This window comes from Solanum verrucosum, unplaced genomic scaffold (assembly GCF_900185275.1).
Source record: "Solanum verrucosum unplaced genomic scaffold, falcon-dt-bn FXZP01000031.1, whole genome shotgun sequence".
Taxonomy (NCBI): domain Eukaryota; kingdom Viridiplantae; phylum Streptophyta; class Magnoliopsida; order Solanales; family Solanaceae; genus Solanum; species Solanum verrucosum.
Window position 1 is genome coordinate 1,933,361 of NW_026020194.1, and position 26,952 is coordinate 1,960,312.

At 37.4% G+C, this 26,952-nt stretch overlaps 1 protein-coding gene across 1 annotated transcript; it reads right to left on the reverse strand.

Annotated features, from left to right (window-relative positions):
• Nucleotides 1-23,084: 23,084 nt before the first annotated feature.
• Nucleotides 23,085-25,829, reverse strand: LOC125829589 (uncharacterized). The gene is made up of 4 exons (XM_049508796.1): nt 25,233-25,829; nt 24,879-25,121; nt 24,486-24,749; nt 23,085-24,347 (listed from the first exon to the last, which is right to left on the reverse strand). The coding sequence occupies exons 1-4, from the start codon at nt 25,827-25,829 to the stop codon at nt 23,085-23,087; spliced, it is 2,367 nt and encodes a 788-aa protein (XP_049364753.1).
• Between the last annotated feature and the right edge of the window lie 1,123 nt (nt 25,830-26,952).

Sequence of the window (26,952 nt, forward strand, 5' to 3'; positions counted from 1 at the left end):
AACAAAGTAACTAATTAAGAATTTGGACTTGTCTGTGAGTTGTAACTTGAAGTCTGAGAATGCGTGCTTCTTGTTTTCTAAATTAACCGTGAATGTGAAAGTTGTAATTGCTTAAATGTGATTATGTGGTTATTGTGTGTCTAAACTTTGATTTGTGCAATTTGTTGGCTTAATTGATTGAAATTATGGAAGTTGTAACGACTTTAGTATTGTGAAGCCCGTTATGAAAAGAGGGTCCTGACAAGATTCGATGAGAGGGTTTAGACAAAACTATGAGGTGATTTGTGAGGAAGATCTGGACATGTCTTGCACTTGTGTAATGAGCGCCAGAGCGTTTAGGTGTATCCTGGTAATGTGTGGGTTGTGGTGCTAAACTAGTAAGAACGGATTGGTTCGTGTATCGTGGGATGAATTTTGGGCAGACAATGATTTTTCCTAGCTTAGAGAATAATCCTAAAATTGTTTGGTGAGGCTGGGAACCTTTGGGAAAAATTAGAGAAGAGAAAAACCCAAAAAAATGTTGGCCTGCGTTCTGGTTCCGTCTGAGTTGCTGAGGCGGGATTATTCCCGCCAAGGCGAGACTGCCAGAGCAATATTTCTTCCGCAAGAGCTGGATGAGGCGAGGCAGAACCTCTGCCTGCCCTCTCTAGTTTTTCAAGTTTTCCGATAAGGACCCCAAATGGTATCCGGGCCAACCCCTGCAATTCTATTAGTATTCAACAATCGAGAATAGTTTATAAAACTTAGTGATTAACCTTTTACTAGGGAATAAGTAGGAAATCTAGCATCCAAGTGCTTACAAAACATAAGAAAGTCGAATAGATAAAAACCAAGTTGTCCTATAATTTACAAACCCAAGAAGGGTGAAAGCCAAATCAAGACCCCTCGGACTGGGTGGTGTCAACGTCTAAGTCTAGATCCTCCGGAGGTACCAGGCCGGTCGCCGCCTCATCAATAAAAGTAAAGAGATGGAAATCTCATTTCTCGACCCGAGGAAGCTCCTCATCGGGGGCAATGCAAGTGAATTTGGTCTTCACGGTCTTTCATATCCAGACCATCAGTCGATCCCTCTCTAGATCCTTCCTCCTCTCCTAGCTTAACTTGTGACGGAGCATCTCGACCTCTAGGGCAGTGCTGGATGGAACTAGAGTGAAGTCAGCAAAGGCAATTCCCAACCTCTTCCGGACGGCCGCCAGATCCTCCTTAACCCGTGCACCTAAGAGTGGGGCCTCATCGTATGAATCCACGGCTGCCTTACTGTTGCTAGCCCTGCCCGTTCTCATCCTCTTGCTCCTGGAAGTAGAACTTACTCTAACCAAAAGAGGGTGAAGGGGGATCCATAGGAAGTACGTCATTGGCATAAAAAAGTGGCACTCCCGTCCGTTTGCACAACGCAGTAATACGTCCCGGTAGGAAGAAATCTTTCGTGTTACCCCAGTAGAAAATCTTCCACTCAAAAATGATATACGCCCAAACATTCAACTCGATGCCCTGTATAATGCACGCAACCACCAAGGCCCGAGGAAAGGTCACGTCAGTGCGGTTGCCCAATGGGAGGATCCTCTTAGTGACCAAGTGTAGCCACCTCTTAGCATCAGGTGACCAATCCGTGCTAGTATTACCCTCTGCAGTAGCCCAGTAGACCTGATCCAGGCGCGCAGGCTCAACCAAAGTGTATCTCAGCCACTCCAGATCCACTCCCTTAGCTTGGCCTCGTACTCAACGTTCGAGACCTCCGGCACCTTTAGAGCCTCATTAATGGCAGTAGCATTCAGGGGATGAGGGTCGTCCCATTGCACAGTAGGCAGGATGTCGTAGAACTCCCTCACCCAAGTAGAGCGTGCATCTGGGGGAGCCTTAGTTAGTGAAACCCATTCGAACTCTATTAGGCGAGCATAAAACACAAACCCCTTCTCATCTAGCTTGAGTAACACGAACCCCCTCTCGCAGCAGAACCCCATGTTTCTATTGCCATGATGCATTTCCCGACTCGCAGCATCGGGGAATCTAATGAAAGGTAAGTTTTCTTCATTTAGACCTGCTATTTAAAGAGCCTGCAATAAGTTAAATATAAGTTAGGACACGATTTGATAGACATTCTAAGGCTAAAATAAGAAGACAAAAATTTTTGAGTAAAGAGTACAGGCCACTGGTTTGGCATATCCCGCCAAGGCGGGATTATGAAAGCCGCCACAGCAGGATAAATGTCGCCAGAGTGGTCTTCATCTGAGACGAACACCAGGCGCAATCATGACGTCTATTCATCCCAAAATCCCCGTCTTTGATCAAATTCGAGCAGATTAGAGTTTATTAACTACCATAGAAGCTAAATATGCTATCATATTAGCAAATAAACCCCTAAACAGTGCCCAAATTTGAGTTTATGTCAAGAAGACCTTTCAACTTCCCCTCACCCATTTTGGTATCAATTTAACCATAGTTCTACAAAATTCTTACTCCAGGACGTTGTAGAGACATTGGGGACGTAAGAGAAGTGTCTATGCTACGTTTATCCATCGAAACTAGCAATCTATTTCCATTTTTGAATAACTACCCAAAAATCGTTTCAAATCATTTAGTTACCGTCATGTATTCGTAATTAAGAATGTAAAGAGAGTAAAAAGCGTGAGTATTACCTGGATTTTGACAATCGGAGCAAGGGAATCGAGAGAATTTGGGAGAGTTTTTGTAAGGAGAATGAGGAGAAATGAGGAAAACATTCATCATTTCCCCTCTATATTGTTTCTCGATCTTCCGCCCCAGCGGGAGATCCTTGCCTCAACGACCCACTTCTGTGGGAGGGCTACCGCCCTGGATGTCTAGACTGTGTAATTTAAACGCGTTCGTTTCTTCGTGTGTTGCCTTAATTTTCCTTCTAGTCTTTGGGTATAGTACCTTTCTTGTGGCAACTAGTTGAAAACTCACCATTCTTCGTAGTTCCGTGATGACCCTATTCGTTAGTTTGGAAGTACTCCAGGAATAGGGCGTGTTTATTCGTGTATTAATCATTTGTAAATTGATATCTATTGTAACGACCCACACCGTCGTTAATTAGGAAAAGCAAAAATTTTGGAAATTCTGGGCCACTGTGTCACCTGGGCAGGCTAGATGCCGCTAAGGTGACGGCGCCAAATCGGGGTAAGTAAATAACGTGACATCTTATTTTCTCATTCTTCCTAAAATACCTAAATTAGTCATAAAATACCCTAGAAACCCTTAGAAAGCTGCTCTAAGCTTGGGAATGAAGGAGCAGGAGAAGGAGATTTCTAGCATGAGGATGACAATATCTTGCGAATTCTTGGCCAAATTCACCGTCATGTCATCAGGAAAAACTAGAAAATTATCTGCAATTCCTCCGTGCAGTTGCTTGGCACCTAGGTAGGCTAGATTTTATGAATTGAGTAGTTATAAATTTGTGTTCACTGCGTACTATATGTAAATCAATGGTAGAATTATGTGTAGGCCCTCGTGCACCAAATTAAATATGGTTAAATCCTAGGAAGAACTTAGATGATGAACTAGGGTTATGTATGGTTGAATTAGTGCTTACATTAAATGCGTGGATGAGTAGTTCATTGGTGATGGTTGTGATCCTATGATTGTGTGTTGTGGGTTTGTTCTTGCTTTATTGAAATATGTGTATGTATGTGAACGAAGCCGGTTGATCACACCTAATGTGAATAAGTATGAACGAAGAACTATATGCTACGAATCACCTTTTGTTGTATGATTGTGATAATATACATTGTGATTGTGATTGTGGATCGGGTGTCGAGTTCCGACACACTAACTTGGATTGGTTGCCACATTCTGGCATAAATATAGGATCGGTTGCCACGTTTTGACATAATCTTTGGATCGGGTACCACATTCCCGTATGCTAACAATTTGAGTTTGGGTTCCATGAGAGGACCAATGAGTTGACATAATTGTGTACTTTGAGGATTGTGAATTTGAATGTGATTCGTAATGATAAATGATATTGTAATTCCCCAGAGTAGTCGTGTGGTTATGAGGACTTATATATGATTGTTCTCTTGTATTGGGTGAACTTGTTGTGTATGTGGTTGTTGGATAAATCGGGGAGGCCAAGGGTTCAAGGGTCGTAATAATTGAAAGCAAGGGTTGTTCGTATGTTGCAAGGGTGAGAAGTAGAAGTAGTGTACGTGATGTAAATGCTTAGGTGGATTTCACTTGGGAGAAAGGGATTTGTGTTTAGTGGTTAGAAAGCTTGACGCAATGTACTATGTGGCCATGGCTGGGTAGTATGAAGAGAAAGTAAGGGTGTGAAGTAAGCTGTTAGTTGGAATGCTTGTAGTTGTATTTGGGGAGTTTTCTATGTGTTAGAATGGTTAGGCTATGACCAAGTACCTAGTAAGTAGGTTGACTGAAAATATGGTTAGTAGTTAGAGTGCTAATGTAATTCGGAGGTATTTCGAGAGAGGGTAAAGGTGGAGAAGTGAGTGGTTTTATTTCATGATGTTACTAGTTGGTTTCTTATGTTATGTGGTGGGCATCGGGTTGAACGATGATGCCTACCAGTACGTGTGGTTGTACTGATACTACTTTTGCTATGTCTTTTGACATAGACTGGATGCAGCTTGGTGATGTTCTATTAGGTAAAGACGAAGAAATTCTTCAGTAGCTTCTATCTTTCCTTCCGCATGGTGGGAGCTGTGTCTTTTATTTATTATATTCAGTTGTACTCTTAGTAGATCTTGTACATGTTTAGACTAGATTCTTGGGGGTGTTAGTTACTTTAGAAGTTTTAAATCCAAATTGTTTAAAAGTTTTATTTGTGAAATCCTTATGATTTCTGTATTCTCCGTTTTTCGTTAATTTTCCGCATGTTTTAACTATTGGGATATGAGGGTTTTCCTACTTAGGCGTTAGAGTGAGTGCCCGCATGGCCCGAAGGGTTCGGTCGTGACACTATCGAGAATCGTAGTGATTAGGACCTAAACTAGTGGATTTATGTAGTTTACCCGACTTACCAATCTCGACTTCTTTCATCATGAATTGTGGTTCAATTAACTTATTCGACTAATTAGTTTTTAATGAACGTATATTGCACTTTATTTTTTGTTTGTATGGGAATAAAAATGTTAGATTAAATTATTTGTAATCATATATCATTTGTTTTATGAGGTACAAAAGTATTGTTTTTGCAAATCAATACTTTTTTTTTTAAAATATGGTATTTTTGGTATATATTTATTTATTTAGTTATTTTATTACTCATTTTAAAAAAATATTTCACCGTAAAAGTAATCCACATTAGGGATTAAGTGCGCTTTTTAAATCTATTGTTATTATAAATATAAAAGTTTTGAAAAAGTTATATTAACGAGTCTACAATTTAAATTTATAAGTACAACATTAATTTATATGGGAGAAGGTAATAATGGGCCGATTTGGACACGGGTATCGATGAAAATCAAGTTAACTACACCAAATAAACAAAGACACCCTCTTTTTGGTTTTAAGGATATCAAGCCCTTTACTATTTAACATGATCCAAATATCTTTCCACATAATGGTAATCACTAAATGATCACTTTCTAATAATGATTCGTATTTTGATTTAATGATTTTTTAATTTCTTTTTAACATGTAATGTAATAACTATGTCTTATATTTATATTTATGTATAGACTCTTATTGCAACAATTAAGAAATCAACTAAATATTTTATTAGTACTCAAATCTTTTTAAGCAAAGTCAGAGGATTATGATCGTTTTTAGTGATCTTATTAAATATCGAATTAATAAAGATGAAATGAAAATACAAATGTTAAAATAACAATTGCATGAGGTCTTCACAATGGCTTTTATACAGTGGTTCAATAATGATATGGTTAGTTTCCATAATTACCTCCTATTCCAAGCAGTCCATTCTGAAACATAATTTTCTTAGACACATTAATCAACCGAGGTTAACATTAAAATTAGAGTAACTGATCATTTTTCATACTTGTTATTTATAATGTAGTATTTCTTTATATACATAAATCATTAACATGGTACTGTTATTTTCTGTGCTATAAAAATTAATCAAATTATAAGATTTTAATGATGTGAATATTATACATTACTTTGGATATTATTGTATAAAACATAATTTATTAATGTGAAAATCTAAGTAGTTCAATTCACATATTTAAAATATTTATAATGTTAAAAATATATTTCATTCTTTCTTCTTTTTAATAAAGATTTCTTGCTTCTTCTTCTTTTCCCACAAATTCCTATTTTAGCTAAACAGAAATAAATTATTTATATAACATATTTAAAAAGATAAATGCTTCAAATTTTTAATGACCTAAAGCAAATGCCTTATTAGCCTTTCACTTGAGTCACCCTTATGTTAACATGAAGAAATTGTTTGGATTTTAAATTCAATATTTGTTATCGGAGGTAGATTAATTCTTCAGGAGTTATAAATAATAAGGCTGACTTGATTATAAAACAACTAAAACAATGATTTCGAGCATCAATATTTTTAAAACACCCCTACTTTATATATATATATATATATATATATATATATATATATATATATATATATATATATATATATATATATTGTAACAACCTTATTCCGTCATTAGAGAAAAGCCAATGGAGAAAAAATTGGGGCCATAATACTTTTTCGTAGTAACTTGAGATTTTCTAGCCTAGTCCTGATTTGGACGAAATCGGAGTCAGTGAGGTCTATGGAAATATGGTAACAAATGAAAGATCTAATTATGATTTTGATTACATGGGTAGTTAGATAAGTCGTTAAGGAATCCGTACAACTTTACGAAATTGAATTCGGGTGAGTAGAACTCCAGAAATTGATCTTAGCATGAACGATATTTTATGAGCATCGTTGGTTAAAGGTATGTTGTGAAATGGGGGTCTTGGAATTATTAAAACAGGTCACTGGTTTCGTGCAAGCCGATGTGGCGGGATTTCTGCCGCTAGGGCGGGGCCGCTGTAGTGGGGTGAGGACCGATGTGGCGGGTTCGACGCGACTTAAGGTTTTAAATAAACACCAAAAAGGGAAAATTCAAGTGCCTTAGGGGATTCAAGCTTGGATTCAAGGTAGGTGATGGTTGTGATTTCATGTTGGTGTGATATATATTTGTAATTGCTTCATTATAATACGTGTATGTATGCAAATGTTGCACTATTGATCACACTACTTGTGGATGAGGATAATTGAATAATTGTGTGCCATGAATCACATCTTGTTGTATGATTTTGAGAATATACATTGTGATTGTGATTGTGGTTTGTTGAATGGATTGGGTGTTGTGTTCCAACAAACTAACTTGGATTGGTTGCCACGTTCCAGCATAAACATGGGATCGGTTGCCACGTTCTGGCATAAACATGAGATCGATTGCCACGTTTTGGCATAAACATTGGATCGGGTACCACGTTTCGGTATGCTAACAGTTTGGGTGTAGTTTCTATGAGAGGACCATTGAATTGGGTTTCGTGAGAGGACCATTGAATTGTGTTGTGTATCTACTTGTGATGATTTCGTTCATATCTAATGATGATTGATATTGGAAGACGATATGTTGCTCTAAATTTATATAACTGTTATATGTGAGAAACGTGAAACTGTTCGTTATTCGTAATAGTTGACTAATATTGTATATGTTCGGTATATGTCTGTTTTATAATGAATGTGGTTACTTGCACGTGTTTCACTTATTGGGATAAGAACGTGATCCTACCAGTACACTGTGGTTGTGTACTGATACTGCACTTTCTTGTTCTTTGTTGAGTACATGGCATCTTCAGGCGGCTATTGATAGACCTCAGTTATGTGACTATTGATCGTGACCAGATTCAAGGGTGAGCCAGTTCTTTTAGGCTGCCATGGATCTCTCTTGTTTAAGTCCATTCTTTTCGGACTCAGACTATTTGTTTAAGGTGTTTGTTTAGTTTCGGGGTTGTACCCCTTGTTCTTAGACTTGTTGTTAGTAGAGTTTTGGTACAATCACTTTCAGGTTCTAGGGGTTGTTCTTCCGCATTAGTTTGGTTAAGTTATTTGTTTAAACCTTGGGGTTTATGGGGACTCCATTTTATAGGCCTTTAAACATGCTTATGTATCTTTAATTGCTTTAGTTTTCATTAAGTTGTTTAGTCTGGGTTGTAGTAATGGTTCTCCCACCGAAGGATTAGTGTGGTTCCAATCACGAAGGTCTGGGTCGTGATAAAGTTGGTATTAGAGTCCTTGGTTTATTGATCTCATTGTACCAAAATGAGTCTAGTAGAGTCTTGCGAAATGGTACGATGACGTCCGTACTTTTCTTCGAGGGGCTATATGACTTTAGGAAAAACTCACTTTTTTCTACTCTTTCGTGCTATGACTTAAATCCAATTGGTATTGGGTGATACAAATTGGTATCTTTCCTTCTTCACTCTATGGTCCGAACTAGAGTAACAAAAATGGTAATACCATCACTAGCAAGAGAGGATGTGTATAGACTACCGATAGTTGAATAAGGTCACCATTCAGAACATGTATCCATTGCCTCGGATAGATGACCTTTTTTGATCAATTGCAAGGTGCATCAGTTTTCTCTAAAATTGATTTAAGGTCTGGTTACCATCAATTAAAAGTTGAGGCGGTTAAGAATTGGGTTCGACCAAGTTCTATGATTGAAATTAGCAGTTTATGGGGCTGACTAGTTACTATTGTCGCTTGTGGTATAAGTTGAGTTCAATTGGTATTTCCCAATTTCAATTGGAATCTCAACGAAGTGAACTAGACGTCGTAGTCCCAACTGAAGGGATACAAGCAAGTTAATTGGAACTAAGAAGGTTCCAATTGGTATCTGTCCTTAGGGGCCATATAAGGCATAGATGATCAGTAATGGTAGTCTATGGAACGAACTAATTAAAGAATTTGGACTTGTCTGCAAGTTGTAACTGCTTGAATGTCATGAAACTTGTTGTTAAAGGAAAGTCATCACGAGATTAGGTGAAAGGCTCTAGATAAATAATGATGTAGTTCGTAAGCGAGAAATTCGGACATGCGTTGTGACCAACGGATAACCAAGTGAGAGTTTGGGTATATCCTGGGATATGTGTGTGGTAGTGTTGAAACGATGTAAAATGATTCTAAAGTGCGTACTTCGTTTGGTTGACCAGTGGGTAGATAACGATTGTCGTAGCTAAAGGGATTTTCTAAAATGCCTAGTTATAGATCAGAAATCTAGGGGAAATATAGAAAAGAGAGGAACCCTAGAAATTGTTGGCAGGGGTTCTATTTTCGTTAGGGAAGCTGGGGTGGGATTTTCCCCGCCACGGCGAGATCGTCAGTGCGGGATTTCTCCCGCCAGAGTGGGACAGTGCGAGACAGAATCTCTGCCCTGTTTCCCTTGTTTTCCCCTAGTTATAATTATGGACCCTGAATCGTACCCGAACTAACCCCCGCGATTTAATTCAGTGTTCAACAATCAAATATAAAATATAAAGTGTGTTAAAATTGTGGAGAACCTGGGCATATGAGGAGGAAATCAACGAGGCCGTGGAGACTGGGGAAATAGTAATACAGGTAGAGGAGTAGTGCAACTACGCAAAGAGGTTGCCCGTCAAGAGGACAAGGCTCAGTTTTATGGCTTTTCGGGTAAGATCGAGTTTGAGGGAGTGATGCAGTGGTCACAAGAGCTACTCTTGTCTGTGCCTGGATAACTATTGTTTTGTTTGATCCGGGTTCTATTTATTCGTATGTGTCAGTTCAATTGCTTTGAGATTTGATGTGAGTTCTGATATACTTGATGCCCCCATTCATGTTCTCACCCCAGTTAAAGAGTCGTTCATAGTCATCCATGTATATCGTGTTGTCCTGTTGTGTTTATGGATTTTTCAGATTTGGGTTGATTTGGTTATGCTGGATATGACTGACTTGATAGAATCTTAGGCATGACCTGGCTGTCCCCCTATTATATCGGGCTTAATTGTAATACTAAGTCGGTAACTTTAGAGACCACTAGTTGGGAAAGATTAGAGTGGGAAGGGGTGTACAAGCCTAAGCTAGCTAAGATCATATACTCCATTCGGGCTAGGAAACTGGTGGGGCATGGTTTTTTGGCTTATTTGGCCCATGTTTGGGATGTTAAGGTTGAGTCTCCCTCTATTGAGTATGTTCCTGTAGTGTCTGAGTTTAAGGAAGTGTTTCCTACGGATTTGCCTGGTATGCGTCCTGATAAAGATATAGATTTTTGTATTGACTTAGAAACTGACACTCGGCCCATTTTCCATCCCTCTGTATCGTATGGCTCCAGCAGAATTAAGAGAGCTTAAGGATCAAATCCAAGAGCTTCTTGAGAAGGTTTCATCCATCCTAGTGCTTCCCCATGGGGTGCTCCTGTCTTGTTGTTAAGAAGAGGGAGGGTAGTATGAGGACTGGTGATTTTATCTTGGGCCATAATGGAGTGGATTAATACCAAAATGACAAGCTTATGGATAAAGAAAGTCCCATTGAGTATACTTGGGTAAAGGTAATTGAACAGTTTAGTAAGTAAATGTGTATAAAATTAGGTTAGCCCTTTGAATTTGATGGCTATACCTAAGTTTGAGGTGTCATGTTGATGAAAAGGTTGACTTTGTAGTGATAGTCAGGGCTAACCGAGTGTAATAGTGGTATGAGTTCGTGATGGATTGTGGTGGGATGCAACTATATAATAAGATTATTGGTAAAACGAATTTTGTATATTAAGTACGACGTATCTAAGGTCATGGTTTTCTAATATTGGGTGAGTAACGTGGTTGTATGAAAAGTTTAAGAGATGGTGGGACACCACTCGAATAGAATGTTAAAGAGCTAGAGTTATAAAGGAAAATATAGTGGGATGTAGTACAACCTTTAGAGAGAGGCTAGAGCAAGAATATTTTATTTGATTGCAAGGACTAAAGAAATATCTTTAGTGGGGTAGATAATTAGGTTCAGAGACGCGTGATTTCATTATTTTGTTGTAGCTATGGTAATAGTGTCATGGGTCCATTAGATGAGTCAAAAACTATCGAAAAAGACTTGAGAAAGGAGTGTGCGGACATTAGCTTGGGTGTGATGACAAGTGCTTGGTTTTGTTTCTGAGTCTAGTAATGAGTATGATTGAAACTTTAGCGAAATATATGGTAAGATCGATGGAGATGCGATCAATGATAAATAGAGATCCATGAATTCATAAAAATCTTGAAGGTACAAGCTAATGTTGATAGAGAAAGGGATTGTGTTATATGGTGGAAATTACAATTCAGATTTTTCATTACGAGTCTACATTCGTGGTGATGTATTTTGTCAAGGTGAGAAATGATTAATTGTATCCGATATTGAGCATTTGAAAGGACTTACAACTGGGTTGAGTCGTAAGTTTACTACTATTGATTGTTAAAGTACCTAAGAAATATTTCATTTAAAATTGTTGGTTTATAATAAGGTAAATGGTCGGAGTATTTATGATGGTTGTTAGTATTGTGAGTATGATTAATTAGTTATGCTCTCATGTGTTTTCACTTTTGAGGGTGAATCACCACTCCCTAGTGGTGGATTAGGGGTACCAAATCCTGTAATGTTCTCTTGGTTGAGTGGGAAGATTGGGAATATTTGGTTATTTCGAATGACATAATTGGTGTTGTCTTGAAGTTGTTAAAGTATTTTAATGGGTCTACATGTACCACCTTGCTTATGAGAATTTATAGAAGAGCTACCATGTATATTGTGGATATCCGACAATCTTAATTTTCCTCTAGTCGTCAAGGTCATGTATCGATTATGTGTGGTTGAATGTGGGGATCTTTGGGTACAATTTTACTGTTCTTAAGAGGTAATATACAATTACTAAATATAGCATTTCGATAGTGTTGTTGGAGGGGTTGTATGCTTGGACATATCCCTCGATGAGTATATGATTTCTAACGAACAAATTTGTTATAACTTAAGATCATAGAAATTTATGTTGTGGGATGGAGATATTATTAAGAACTATGATTGTTTGGGTATTATGAGTGTCTGTTGGTTGATTCAGGTTCACTTTTATTTGTAGCGAGTATTGACTTGGAATTTTATCATGCTTAAGTGCTAAAGGATTCGTCCGGATGATTGTGTCAAGGTCCTTGATAACATGTTGTAGACGTGTGTACGATCAACTTTGGTGGTTGTTGGAAATTACTTTTGTTGTAGATAAGTTTACATACAACAATAATTATCACTCGAGTATGTAATGACTTCATTAAGGCATTGTGTGGATGGATGTGTAGGTATTCAATTGGTTGGTTTGGGGACGAAGACTATATCATAAAGTGAGACTCAGTTGTGTTAGACAAGACCTTCTGTATGAAGAAGAACCAGTTGAAATTCGTGATCGCGATGTCCGGAAGCTAGGGACATGCGAGACACGTATCCCCTGTTGTTCAGTGACTCAAGTACTACTCTACTCTCACTTTAGTCGGTCTTCCCTAGTTGATCACTCGGGTATGAGTGATGGGTAAATTAGTATCTATTGTAACGACCTGATTTCATCGTTAGAGAAAAGCCAATGGAGAAAGAAATAGGGCCAAAAAACTTTTTCATAGTAACTTGATATTTTCTAGCCTAGTCCAGATTTGGACGAAATCAGAGTCAGTGAGGTCTAGGAAAATCTGGTAACAAATGAGAGATCTAGTTATGATTTTGATTACATGAATAATTAGATAAGTTGTTATGGAATTCGTACGACTTTACGGAATTGAATTCGGGTGAGTACAACTCCTGAAATCGATCTTAGCGTGAACGGTATTTTCTAAGCTTCGTTTGTTAAAGGTGTGTTGTGAAATGGGGGTCTTGGAATTATTAAAATAGTTCACTGGTTCCGTGCAAGCTGCTAGGGTGGGATTTCTGCCGCCAGCGTGGGGCTGCTGTAGCGGGGTGAGGATCGCTATGCCGAGTTCGATGCGACTTAAAGTCATAAATAAACACCAAAACGTCTTTATTCTGCATTTTTCGACTTTAAGAGCTAAAGAACAACCCTAGACGAGTTCTTGGTCATTTTTCACCATTCTTGAGGCTAAAGGTAAGGTTTTAACTCCTCGAATTTATTTTTCGATCCGTAGAACGTAGTTTCTTGGGTAATTATCATTGGGGAAAGGTTTTGATATGAAGTAAATGGTGGAAAAAGCCCTAAACTGGGTATGGGGGATCAAGATTTGACCTAGGTTTGATATTATTGATTATGATCCGGGTAATTGGGGAAAGAATCCGGAAAGTGAAGATTCAAGTGCCTTAGGGGATTCAAGCTTGGATTCGAGGTAGGTGATGGTTGTGATTTCATGTTGGTGTGATATATGTTTGTAATTGCTTCATTATAATACGTGTATGTATGTGAAAGTTGCATTGTTGATCACACTACTTGTGGATGAGGATAATTGAATAATTGTGTGCCATGAATCACCTCTTCTTGTATGATTGTTGTCGCGCCCAGTTTTTCTCAAAACGGGTTTTGGTGCACAACCTTACAACTCTTTTGGGTTTTTAAAAAATGACGAGTCGCCACCTAACGAATTAAGGCGTGTTAGAGCACCTATTTAACCTAGCTAAATCTAACTAAGGTCAACGAACCAGAGATCAAGGTAAGGGTTCAAGTTACCTCGAAGGGAAGGTGTTAGGCATCCCTCGAGGTCCACAAATGTGGGTCCCGACCGTATCTCATGCAATTTATGTGGGGGTTACAGTAGCATTTAAGGTCACTTTATTTATTATTATTTATTAAACACGCTTGCTAGGTCATAACTAACATTAGACGATTAAGATTACTTAAATTATTTATTTAATTAATTAAGCATGCAAGACTAGGTGATATATAAACAAGAAATAAATATTTAAACAATTAATAAAGAGAGGAGTGAAGAGACAGAAATTACACAATAAAATAGAATGAACAATTTTTATTTTATTCAAGCTACCCAAAATAATTATAATTATAAACAAATAAAGGGACAAAAGGATCATGGGCACTATAGTCTTAGCAGGATTTTGTCCTCCTTGAGCTAATATTCGGACCACATGACCTAAGGTAGTGCTAATCTTTCCCTCATTCATAGGAAAGACTAAGGAACCCAGTAGTGCGATGGCAAAAGCTCTAAGATGATATTTCTGCCATTGTCTAGCAGAACACCCAAACTCTTTGTTGAAATGTTTATGACCCTTCTCGTCACAAAAGCGGTGGTACAAAAATTCTATTGAAATTCATCCTTTATCTAAATAATCCATCTCCCGATTATGCTTCAATCCTAGACTCTTAAAAAATTTCTTCGGTGATTGCTTGTGTGGCACAATCATTTGCTGCCCTTGAAAAGGAAGGTTAACAAACCCTCCAATTTCCTCGAGTGTTGGAGTTAGCTCAAAGTCCCTAAATTTGAAAACCAATCTTGCAAGGTCCCAGAATTTCAGCAGGGCCATGATCATGTAGCGATTAAGTTCAACAAATAACAGAAAGGTCAATCCACTGAGTAGTTTGTGAATTTTCAACTCATGGTCCTTCTTGATATTAACCCACCATCTCTTCAGAAGATTGTTCGCTTTTGTGACCATTTGCGTGTTGGGGAAGTTGGGAGCGGCCATGACTGCAAACAAACAACAAACAAGTTCTAAACTCCAATTTGGCATAGATTAGGCTTGATTTAGTTATTGTGACCACAATGACAGATAATATGGAATTTGTCTAAAGGGTGTTGGGGCCCTTTAGACAATAGGGTGGCTACTAATTGTGAAGATTGACACCAAGGGTCAAACCACCTAATGTTTATGCAACATGTATGACCTAATTGAAAATTCTAAGAGTGGGCTTGACACAGACTTAAAAGGGATTCTATGCGAGAAAGCACATGGTTCCACTGTAGTAAAACTATCTACATTTGTCATGCCTCAGCCATCTCTTTAATATAGGGTGTTTGAAGAGAATTGGAGTATTTGTGAGATGTGCATAGTCACACACCATCATGAGAACAAAATAAAAAGAGGAAGAGGGTCCCAATTGGGGGAAGTATGAGCGGAATGTCAATTTTATCAAAGCGGTAACATTTAGCACTTAGGTGGAAAGCAGTAACACATAAGCAGTTTATGAAAAAAGATAAGTAAATAAATGCATACATAAATAAAAGGAAATAAACATACAAACATATTGGAGAATCAAACAGATAAGAAAAGAGGGAATGGATTAAGCATGCGAGCAAACAAATTAGGAGAAAGGGAGGGGATTACACATGGAAATAAACAAATAAGGAAGAGGGAAATGGTGAAACATGGAAAATACACAATAAACAAGGAAACAACTAAACAAATAAATCAAGATAATATTTAAACAAGGAGATAACCAACAAATAATGAAATGACCAAATAAGTAAACCCCCACATAAATCATTGAGACACATAATGGTTAGAACCTAATATCCCCAGTGGAGTCGTCATTCTGTCGCGCCCCATTTTTCTTAAAACGGGTTTTGGTCAACTCTTTTGGACTTTTGAAAAATGAAGAGTCACCACCTAACGAATTAAGGCGCGTTAGGGCGCCTCTTTAACCTAGCTAAATCTAACTAAGGTCAACGAACCAGAGATCAGGGTAAGGATTCAAGTTACCTCGAGGGGAAGGTGTTAGGCATTCCTCGAGGTCCACAAATGTGGGTCCCGACCGTATCTCATGCAATTTATGTGGGGGTTACAAGTAGCATTTAAGGTCACTTCATTTATTATTATTAATTAAACACGCCTGCTAGGTGATAACTAACATTAGACGATTAAGATTACTTAAATTATTTATTTAATTAATTAAGCATGCAAGACTAGGTGATATAATAAACAAGAAATAAATATTTAAACAATTAATAAAGAGAGCAAGGAGACAGAAATCGCACAATCAAATAGAATAAACAATTTTTATTTTATTCAAGCTACCCCAAATAATTATAATTATAAACAAATAAAGGGACAAAAGGAAAGGAAGACTCTAAATGACTTTACGGATCAGCACTTGACTTTTTTTTAGTGTTTCGATAGGCTTCCGTGTAGGGACAGACAAAACCAAGGTTTGTCACTTTAAGCCTAAGTCGATGTCATCATATCCATAGGGCCTAAACTACCCTACCCTAGCATCGCATGTTTTGCGTCTCTACAAGTTGTCTATCATCCCCGCTTAAGGTTCGAGAGGCATTGAACTACTATTAGAAAAGTTATAGACAAAAATAAATAAAAGCTTCTAAATAGGCCCTCCTAGACATCAAGCAAAACACATAGGACAATCATTTAGCACGTAAATCTCAAGTTAGCCTCTAGATTTTATTAAAACATGCTGGCAAACACAAGTAATGTGAAAGAATTTCCTGCAAGTGTGTGCACATACAAGCATACATAACATTAATTAATTTTTAAAGGGACAGAAAATTATTATAAGTGCAAAAGAGCTTATTAGATTGATATTAAAGGTGGCAGGGAACAATTACAGAATGCAGATTTTAGGGTTCAACTGATTTTAGAAGGGCCAGAAATTAATGACATAACATATTTTATTAATTGATTTTAAGATAGAGCAGAAAAGTGCTCACATATGCAGAAATATTTAGGACAGTAGCATATTCATTACTTAATCAGAAACTGATATTTTAAACAAACAAAATTAGGACAGCCTAACTGCTACTTTAAAAGACTCCCAATTAGTTGCAGACTAATTTAAAATAGTGCAGATTAAAAATTAATTTTTTTTATTGTTTTTTAGAATGCACATTAATCAGGAGTCATTATCATACCTATCTAACTATTTATTACGCAGAAAACATTTAAACACTAACAATGTAAATAGTAATGATGCAAGATAATTTTATTCCGTTATGACATGTTGGAAACAGTAATTAATTTGTTTTAAATGGCCAAAAATATTTGTATTGTAGAAATTATTTAACAGGGAGCAGAAATATGCAGCAAATTACTTCAGTTATTTAACAAGCTGGCAATTTTTTTTATCTTTTTTATATATAACATTAATTAATTGATACAACAGTTAATTATTAACCCCAAGGCATGATTTCTAAATAAACAGCACAACTTATAGGCATGGTTTCTACACCCAAATGACATTAAGCAATATTTATATCCTATAGGCATGCATTTCTAAGTAATCTGAATTTATTAACAACCATCAGCCAGTAAAATCTAATTAATTGACCTATTGAATTAAGATTACTTTCTAGACAAATTGCGAATTTAAATTTTTTTAACATGCTAACAATTGATCAAGATTAATTTGCTAACTATTGACATACTAAATTTGTTAGAAACATTTGGATAAATTCTTATGGGCCCATTTAATTAACATGCTGAGGTGAATAAAGTCCAATCCAAATAAAGCAAATACTCAAATTATGAGATAAATTAATTAACACATAATGGTTGATTTTAAAAAAATAAGACAAAGTTATGCATGAGCGAAGGGTTGATAATAGGCCAATTGCTAAGGGATTCCGACAAGCTTATTATCTAGCAACCACACATACAAAAAATAAATAAACTAAGCTAAAAGGAAAAGAAACAATTAGCATGTATATCCCCCTCCCCCTTAGACGATTCCCCAAGTTATAGCATATATATAGAATAGTGTTAGAGTTACAAAATTATTACAAAAAAATCGAAATAAACCAACACTTAATAAAATCCAAACATTAACAAATAAATAAGAAGAAAGGCTTCATCCAAGCATCCTTTCCCATTGCGACTATTCAAACTCTCACACTTATTATAAACCTGTTACACGAAGGAGAAAGAACAGCACCAACATATAATGCGACAAAATTTACCTAACGGGCAACAAATGCAAATACGGATTAAAACACCAAGCAAACATTCACACTCAAACAGATAATAAACTCAACCAATATAAACATCCCCAAAAGAGGGAGAAAGAAACTGACCCGGACGCTTCCTTTATTATTTCAAGCATACATAGTATGAACAAAGAAAAATAAGGATTAAACTACTAGCAGGAACTAACCAGTTATGCAGAATTATTTATCAGCAATGAAGACCCAATTTGATCCGGTACTAGACCCGAACACAGCAAAACGGAATGAGAAAGCACTTAGAATGTTCATCGGAATCTTAATTCTTTTAAGAGTAGAGCAATTTTTTTTTAATATTCAAGAGTAAGGTGTGAGCAATGTGTGTCAGAGAGCGACAAAAAGAAAGAGGTGGGTTCGTTTATATAGCAAAGAGGGGCACACAATTCAGGGAGAAAATAAATTAATAAGAGCACATCTCGGCCAATTTTTCTTAAACAAAAGGATATATAAAAAATCAATAGAGGTCTTTTCTCAAAATAAATGAATAAGAATCTGCACAAGTTTAAATAAGGACAAAAATCAACATCAGAAGGAAAAGTAAACATTTACCACAATCACAGTTATTCAATTAAGCTAGAATTTACCATAACTTAAAAAAAAGCCATTTGAAATCAGATTAGGGGGCACAAATATTAAGATCAATTAAACATATTTTTTTCCTTTTTCAAAGGAGCCAAATCATATTTATTTAATTTATTATTTACCAAATATATGAGCAACCAAACAAGACAAGGAAATAATTAAAAATTGCCATAATAAAGTAAGCACCGGCCAGCATATAAAAACAATAATTACCTTAGTCAAATATTTACCTAATACTAGATTGTCATAAATAAACAATTAATAATCAGTCAAGACAAATATTAATGGAAGGAGAGATCAATTTGCTGCACATAAAAAAAAAAATCAGCACTAGGATTTTAAAGGAAGTAATACACACCTCAAACTTACCATAGGTAGCGGAGATTTCCAAAAGTTAGCAAACCAATTAACAATCAATGGAAGTTTAAATTGCAACATAGTAGCAAGTAAATTATGAACAAGTAAATTAACTGGATTAGCGGATTTAAGAATCAATTAAGGTGCTAAATTAGCTAAGTATGAGAGAAAAAGTAATAAATTAATAAATTTATACTCATATTACAGCAGCATGTATGATGGAATATGCACATAACATATATTTTTTAACTAAATAACATCTCACCAATCAAGGAGAGTTGATAATTAAATTGGGGGAAGAACAACTATGATTCTCAATCAATTAATGTAAAGAATATGATTTTTCTCATACAGAAATTAATTAAAGAAATTCATAAACTAACAATTTTATTATATAAATGCAGCAAATGTGCAACCCATCAGTTTTGAGTACCGACTCATTGTAGCAAACTTCACAAATTAAAAAAGATCATAATAGAAGCGATGAACAAGAGCTTGAACAGTAAATTGCAACCTAATCACGCTTTACAAAAAGAAATAAACTGATATGCAATAATCACACGAACTAAAACAGTAAGCAAAGAAAGAAAATATATGATACTCAAATTTCAACATGCTCATCTTAATTGAAAACCAACAAAGAGAATAAAATATATGGGCTTTAGAATTTATTGAAAACTTACTCGGATGGATCTGTTAAGATTCATCTTTTAATCAAATCAAACTCTTCAAAAGCTTCACCGAAATCCACTGCATGACTGTAATTCCAAACCTGAGCAACTATGTTGTTGTCGTTGTTTTCTCAAACCCAACGAAGAAGAGGAGAGCATAGGCGGCGTTTCTATCTGGCTGTTCTCGCGGCTGTTGGTCATCAGAGCTAGCTGGTTGCTGGTTGTTGCTTTCCTCACCGGCTACTACTGCTTCTGGTGGCTCACGACTGCTGGTCGGAGTCGCTGGTTGGAGCTGACTGCTCACCGGTGGCCTTGTGTTGCTCGCCTAAAAGAAAAAAAAAACAGAGGGGGGAACTGAGGGAGGCTTGTCGGCATATTGCCGGGCGTTGCTACTTCACCGGAGTTGCTTGGTCGCTGTTGTTTCACACATCGCCGGAGCTGCTGCTGTTGCCGGAGCCGCTGCTTCTCCTTGACGGCTGTTGCTATTTTCGCATAAGACAAACGGGAGCGGAGAAGAGGGAGATGGGCGGCGCTTGGAGGAGAGGAGACTCGCCATTGTCGGTGAAACTGAGAGGGAGAGGCGGCTGATTTGTTGAGAGAGGAAGAGAATAGTGAATGAGTGAGTTTATGAGTCTTTTAGGTTAAAATAGGAAGGTTTAGAGATTTGATCTTGACCGTTACTTTTAGAAGGGATGAGGGGTTAGGATTCGATCTAGGATTTAATTTGAAGACGAATGGACAAGATTAAAATGAAAGGGTCTTGAGTTGAATTGAAATGGTCAAAATTGAAATAAAAAATTGGCTAAAAATGAAATGAAAGGTGGCTATAATTGAAATAAGATTGGAATTGATTAGACTAGAATTGAAAGAAACTAGAATAAAATAGGCTACAATTTAAACGATTTTGAGGAAATTTGAAGGAATGCTATCCACATGAAATACTACAAAATACTATAATTAAAACATTAGAATTATTTCAAGTTATACTAATAATTTTTTAAAATATTTTAATAGTATTTACAATAATATTTATAAAAGTATACGTACTAAATATATAATTTTTTAGACAAAATTGATTAAAATTTTAAATTCGACATATTTTTAAAAATACGTATTTAATCGAATAGCATTTCCAAAATTGCTAAAGGTCGGTCAAAATTGGGTGTTAACAGCTGCCCCTTGGTTGTTTTAGAATGAAGGAAGAATTGTCGGACAACCAACGTTGACTTAGTAGCCGATTTTGCCCGATCGACGAAAGATGTCAGCGGGATCAATTGAAGTAATAAAGTTAGAAAGGGGTACGATCGAGACTTTGGTGTTAAGTCGCCTACATATCTCTTGTCATACGAGAATCAGGTCGTGTGTAGTTCTAGATTTAGGAGCAAATGAAGCTCCTAAAAATTGAAAGAGTGGTACGGTATTCGAACGGGAACTATATTGGCTTGAACGGATAGGATTAGAGTAGTGAGAAGGCATGACAGAGAGATTTATGGTTTAAGAGCAAAGGATCTGATGAAGAGGAGGTAATAAGAGTAGCCAAGGATTAGATGAAAAACAGTAATATGAGTAGCAAAGAATTTGATAGGGCCTTTGTTCGATAGATGTAAGCACAATAATTGTAGCCGAGAGGTGGAAAATGTCTTATCTACAAAATGTTAGTCTCTGCAAATCTGTAGCTTGTAACATGATTAGGGCAAATATATCAAACAAACGATAAATGTAATCATAATGCAATTTCCCATATCGACCATGATGTTTGCCTTAAGACTATGAGAATGATGCCTTAGGCTATGATGTCTAGGGCTATGATACGCAAAAATTATATCCTCAGGTCATGAAAATATTGTCTGTGGGCCATGAAAAATGATGTCTTTAGACTATGACACATTTGGATCATGATAAGCAGAAAGTAAATCCTTAGGCCATGATATGATGTCCGCAGGCCATGAAAATGATGCATTTAGACCATGACACCTTAGGAATATGAGTAATGAGTAAAGAAAGCGTATCTATAATTCGGGAAACTGTTGATACTTGTAGCTTGATTGGAATTTATTTGGGCATATGCAATTCTCGGGCACAATGCAATCTCGAGAACATGCAATGATGTAATTTTCGGGCACATGCATTATCGGGCACAATGCAATCTTCGGGCAGATACAATATCGGGCACAATGCAATCTTCAGGCACATGCAATATCGAGCACAATGCAATCTTCGGGCATATGCAATATTGGGCACAATGCGATTCTCGACCACATGCAATCTTTGGGCGCATGCAATATCGGGCACAATGCAATCTTCGGGCTCATGCAATATCGGGCACATGCAATATCGAGCACATGCAATTATCGGGCTCAATGGGATCTCGGGCATAATGCAATATCGGGCACAAATGTAATCTTGACCACAATGTAATCTCCGAGCACAATATAGTTTTCGGGCTCATGCGATAATTGTTTGAGGGCATAAACCTTCGCCTTTTAAAAGGATTGAGTGTCATTTGTTGACGAATTCAGAATATTGTAGCTTTGACCCTTCGTCCTATTGTAAGGAGTGGGTGCAGTTGAAAAGTTGATTTGTCGGGCTTGATATGGAGTAGTTTGATCCTTTTGTCTGATTGGAAGGGTAGGGTACCATTGATTGGCGATTGTCGAGCTCAAAATAGCTTGGTCCTTTTATCTTTTCAGAAGGATAGGGCGCCGTTTATTGGCGATTCGTCGAGCTTAATAGTGGTCAGACGATGTTGAAGCTGACTTTTGTATCTGTAGCTATTTTTCCTGTATTTAAAGAAAAATTGTGAGTTTAAAAATAGGAGCGGTTGATCTGCTCCGACCAATGTGCTCCCTTTGGCATGCCATCCAAACTTTTCCGGGCATTTACTTTGAAGAAAAATGTAAAATAGAAGGAGGGAGAGTTTTGAAAAAGTTTTTGAAAATAATAGTATGTAAAAAGTAATGTTGAATCTTTGACCATTGCACAGTTTGAGACTTTACAACATCTGACTCAATAGCAAATCTGTTATCTGATCTTTGTTGAAGATTATAGCTTGATTGCTGTGAATTTTTGAGATCCTCTCAAAAATTCTGCCCCAGTCTTGATTTGTGCAGAAAATGCTCATTTGAAGAAATTTTTGAGACCCTCTCAAAAATTCTGCCCCAGTGTCATCACTTGCAGGAAAATTTCCTTCTGATGGAATTTTTGAGACCCTCTCAAAAATTCTGCCCCAGTTACACAGTAAAAGAGGAAAAAGAAATTTTTATTAGGATAAAGACCGAACTCCATAGGAGCGCCTACGTATCCCCTCTTAAAAGGGAATCAGGTCTGACGTAGTTCCAAAATACAGAGTAAGAGAGCCTGAAACAAACTTAGATGTAATATCTCTTCACAGCATCTGAGTTGATAGGTTTGGGCCAAACTTCTCCATCCATTTCTGCAAGTATGAGGGCTCCGCCTGTCAATACCCGAGAGACTATGTATGGGCCTTGCCAGTTTGGTGAGAATTTACCCTTTGCTTCATCTTGATTTGGGAAAATCCGCTTCAAAACCAGTTGACCAGGTGAGAAGTGTCTTGGTCTAACTTTCTTATTAAAAACTCTGGCCATTCTATTGATAGAGTTGACCATGAGAAATGGCGCTAATTCTTCTTCCATCTATTAATGTCAGATTCTCCGCCCGAACTTGTATCCATTTAGCATCACTCAACTCCGCTTCCTGAATAATCCTTAGAGATGGTATCTCTACTTCAGCAGGTATCACAGCTTCATTACCATATACCAGAAAATAAGGTGTAGCCCCAGTAGAAGTTCTGATGGTGGTACGATATCCTAGCAATGCAAATGATAGCTTTTCATGCCAGTGTCTATGATTGTCGACAATTTTGCGTAATATCCTCTTGATGTTCTTGTTTGGAGCCTCAACAACTTCATTCATTTGTGGTCTATATATTGTAGAATTTCGATGACTGATCTTGAATTTCTCACACAATGATCTCATCAAATCACTATTTATGTTGGTTCCATTATCAGTGATGATTGACTCAGGAATTCCGAACCTACAGATAATATTATTTTTGACAAAATCATCCACAACCTTCTTTGTCACTGATTTGTGAGATGTGGCTTCGACCCATTTGGTGAAGTAGTCAATTGCAACCAGAATGAATCTATGTACATTGAATGTCGCTGGCTCGATTGGACCAATAACGTCCATGCCCCAAGCTGCAAAAAGCCAAGGTGAACTAGTAACATAGATTTCGTTGGGAGGAACTCGAATCATATCTACATGAGTCTGACATTGGTGACATTTTTTAACATAGTGAATACAGTCTGTCTCCATAGTTAGCCAGAAATATCCCGATCTCAGGATCTTTTTGGCCAATGTAAAACCATTCATGTCAGGACCACATGTTCCTGCATATATCTCTTCAATCGGTCCACTAGCTTCTCCAGCTTCGACGCACCTTAGCAACCCCAAGTCGGGAGTCCTCCTATAAAGGATTTCTCCACTTAGGAAGAATTGATTTACTAACCTCCGAATTGTACGCTTTTGTACACTTGTTGCATCCTCTGTATACTCACCGCTCTTCAAATATCCTCGAATGTCATTGTACCAAGGTTTTCCATCAGGTCCTTCCTCAACATGAAAACAGTATGATGGTTGCTCGTATATATGGATGTAAATAGGATCAATGTAATTATGATCAGGATGTTGAATCACGGAAGACAATGTGGCTAAGGCATCTGCGAATTCATTCTGGATCCTTAGCATATGTTTGAATTCTGCCTTGATGAACCTTTTGCACAACCTATGCACACACTCTAAGTATGGTAACAACTTCCGATTCTTGGTAGCCCATTCACCTCGGACCTGATGAATCAATAGGTCTGAATCTCTTATTATCAACATTTCCTATATATCTAAGTCGATAGCGCGTCGGAGCCCCAATATGCAAGCTTCATAACCAGCCATATTATTTTAGCAGAGGAACCTAAGTTTGGCTGATACCGGATAATGTTGCCTAGTTGGTGAGATCAAAACAACTCCAATGTCGGATCCGCTCAACTTCTTAGCTCTATCAAAGAACATCCTCCAACCATCATATTCTTCAGAAATGTCTTCCCCTTCAAAAGCTACTTCTTCGTCTGGGAAGTAAGTCTTCAACGGTCTATAATCATCATCTATAGGGTTCTCCGCCATATGATCTGCTAACGTCTGTGCCTTCACTTCTTTTTGTGTAACATACACTATGTCAAACTCGCTCAGTAATATCTGTCATTTAGCCAGTTTACATGTAGGCATGGTCTTTTGAAAGATATACTTCAGAGGATTCATCCTTGAAATTAGATAAGTAGTATGTGAGGAGAGGTAGTGTCGCAGCTACTGGGCGACCCAAGTTACAGCACAATAGGTACGCTCCAATAGAGAGTATCGAGCTTCATATGATGTAAACTTCTTACTCATGTAATATATCGCCTGCTCCTTCTTTCCAGTCATATCATGTTGTCCCAAAATGCAGCTGAAAGCATTATCCAACACTAATATGTATAACAACAGTGGTCTACCAGATTTTGGTGGAACCAACACAGGTGGATTGGACAAGTAATCTTTGATTTTGTCAAACGCCTGTTGACATTCATCTGTCTATTTCACCGCAGCATCCTTCTTCAACAGCTTGAAGATAGGCTCACAAATGACAGTAGATTGGGCTATGAAACGACTAATGTAATTTAGTTGACCCAGGAAATTCATTACCTCTTTCTTACTGTTCAGCGGAGGTAGATCACTAATGGCTTTGATTTTCGATGGATCCAGTTCTATACCCCGACGGCTGACAATGAAACCCAGAAGCTTTCCAACAGGAACCCCAAAGACACATTTTTCGGGATTTAACTTCAAGTTATACTTGCGTAGCCTGGCAAAGAACTTTCGCAGATCATTTAGATGATTTGAACCCTTCTTTGATTTGATGATGACATTATCCATATAAACTTCAATTTCCTTGTGGATCATGTCGTGAAACAGGGTGGTCATTGCCCTCATGTATGTAGCGCCAACATTCTTTAACCCGAAAGGCATTACCTTGTAGTTGTAAACACCCCACGGTGTGATGAATGCAGTCTTCTCAGCATCGTCCTTGTGCATCTCAATTTGATGATAGCCGACAAAGCAATCCACGAACGATTGTGTTTCATGCTTAGCACAGTTATCAATCAAGATGTGTATGTTAGGCAATGGAAAATTATCTTTGGGACTAGCTTTTTTGAGATCCCGATAATCTACACAAACTTTAACATTTTCGTCTTTCTTAGGGACTGGAACGACATTTGCAAGCCAGGTTGGGTACTCCATCACTTGAAGGATTCCAGCATCCAATTGCTTTGATATTTCTTCCTTGATTTTCAAACTCAACTAAGCCTTGTATTTTCTCAGCTTCTGCTTCACAGGAGGACATGTTAGATCAGTAGGCAATCGATGAGCTACGATTGAAGTGTTTAACCATGTCATGTCTGCATAGGACCAGGTGAAGATATATTTATTCTCCATGAGACACTCTGTATACTCTTTCTTGTCATCTTCCATCATATGGATGCTTACTCGGGTCTCTTGTACCACTTCTGAATACCCCAGATTTACCACATCTATTTCCACTAAATTCGAGTTGGGCTTTTCCTTGAATTCCTCAACCTTTCTGATTAACTCTTTAGGGACCTCACTTTCTTCGACTTCCTCTAAGTCATTAATGTTAAGCTGTGCAATCTAATTATATGCCATAGTCTCAGATTCAACATTTTTGTAACAGATTTTGCTGGAAGAAATAATGACGCACAAATAAATATAAGATATTAAATAGATGGGAAAAGAACTTTATTGATTAAATTCAAGAGTTTCATAATACTAGCATTTGAAAACAATAATAGAGAATTGGAATTTAAAACTGTTTATTGAAAACTTTTAAAATTTGATAGGAAAACTTCTTCCAATGCTACCCAGATGCCCGACGAGCTCTGGATGGAGTTGAGGTCCAAATGTTGATGTTGATCTTCGCTTCACTGTTTCATCTAGGGTCCCCTTTCTCGTCCTCGTTGATCACGACATTGCAGCCTTTTCCTTCATCTTTGGTCAAATACAAACTTTACATGTCTTCTAGAACCTCATCAATGATGTCACCCATGAAACCTACCGATCGAAATGATTAATGCAATGGTGGTATGGGTTTCTTCAATGGATAGTATTACCCATCTCTAGGTGGATGTCAATCAAGCCACTCCTCAGTAGTATATTTGTATCCCAAGCCTAAAGTGGTTGAATGACGAACGGGTTGTATAGGTTCAACTATTCCTTGTAGATTGGCTCACAAACCTTTCCCGAGCTCAAAACCAAACCAGGCCATCAAATCTATGATCTTCTTGCTAAACCAAGGTTGCACTTCAATGTTGCCAACAAGCTCAACTGTATGGTACATCTCACTGTC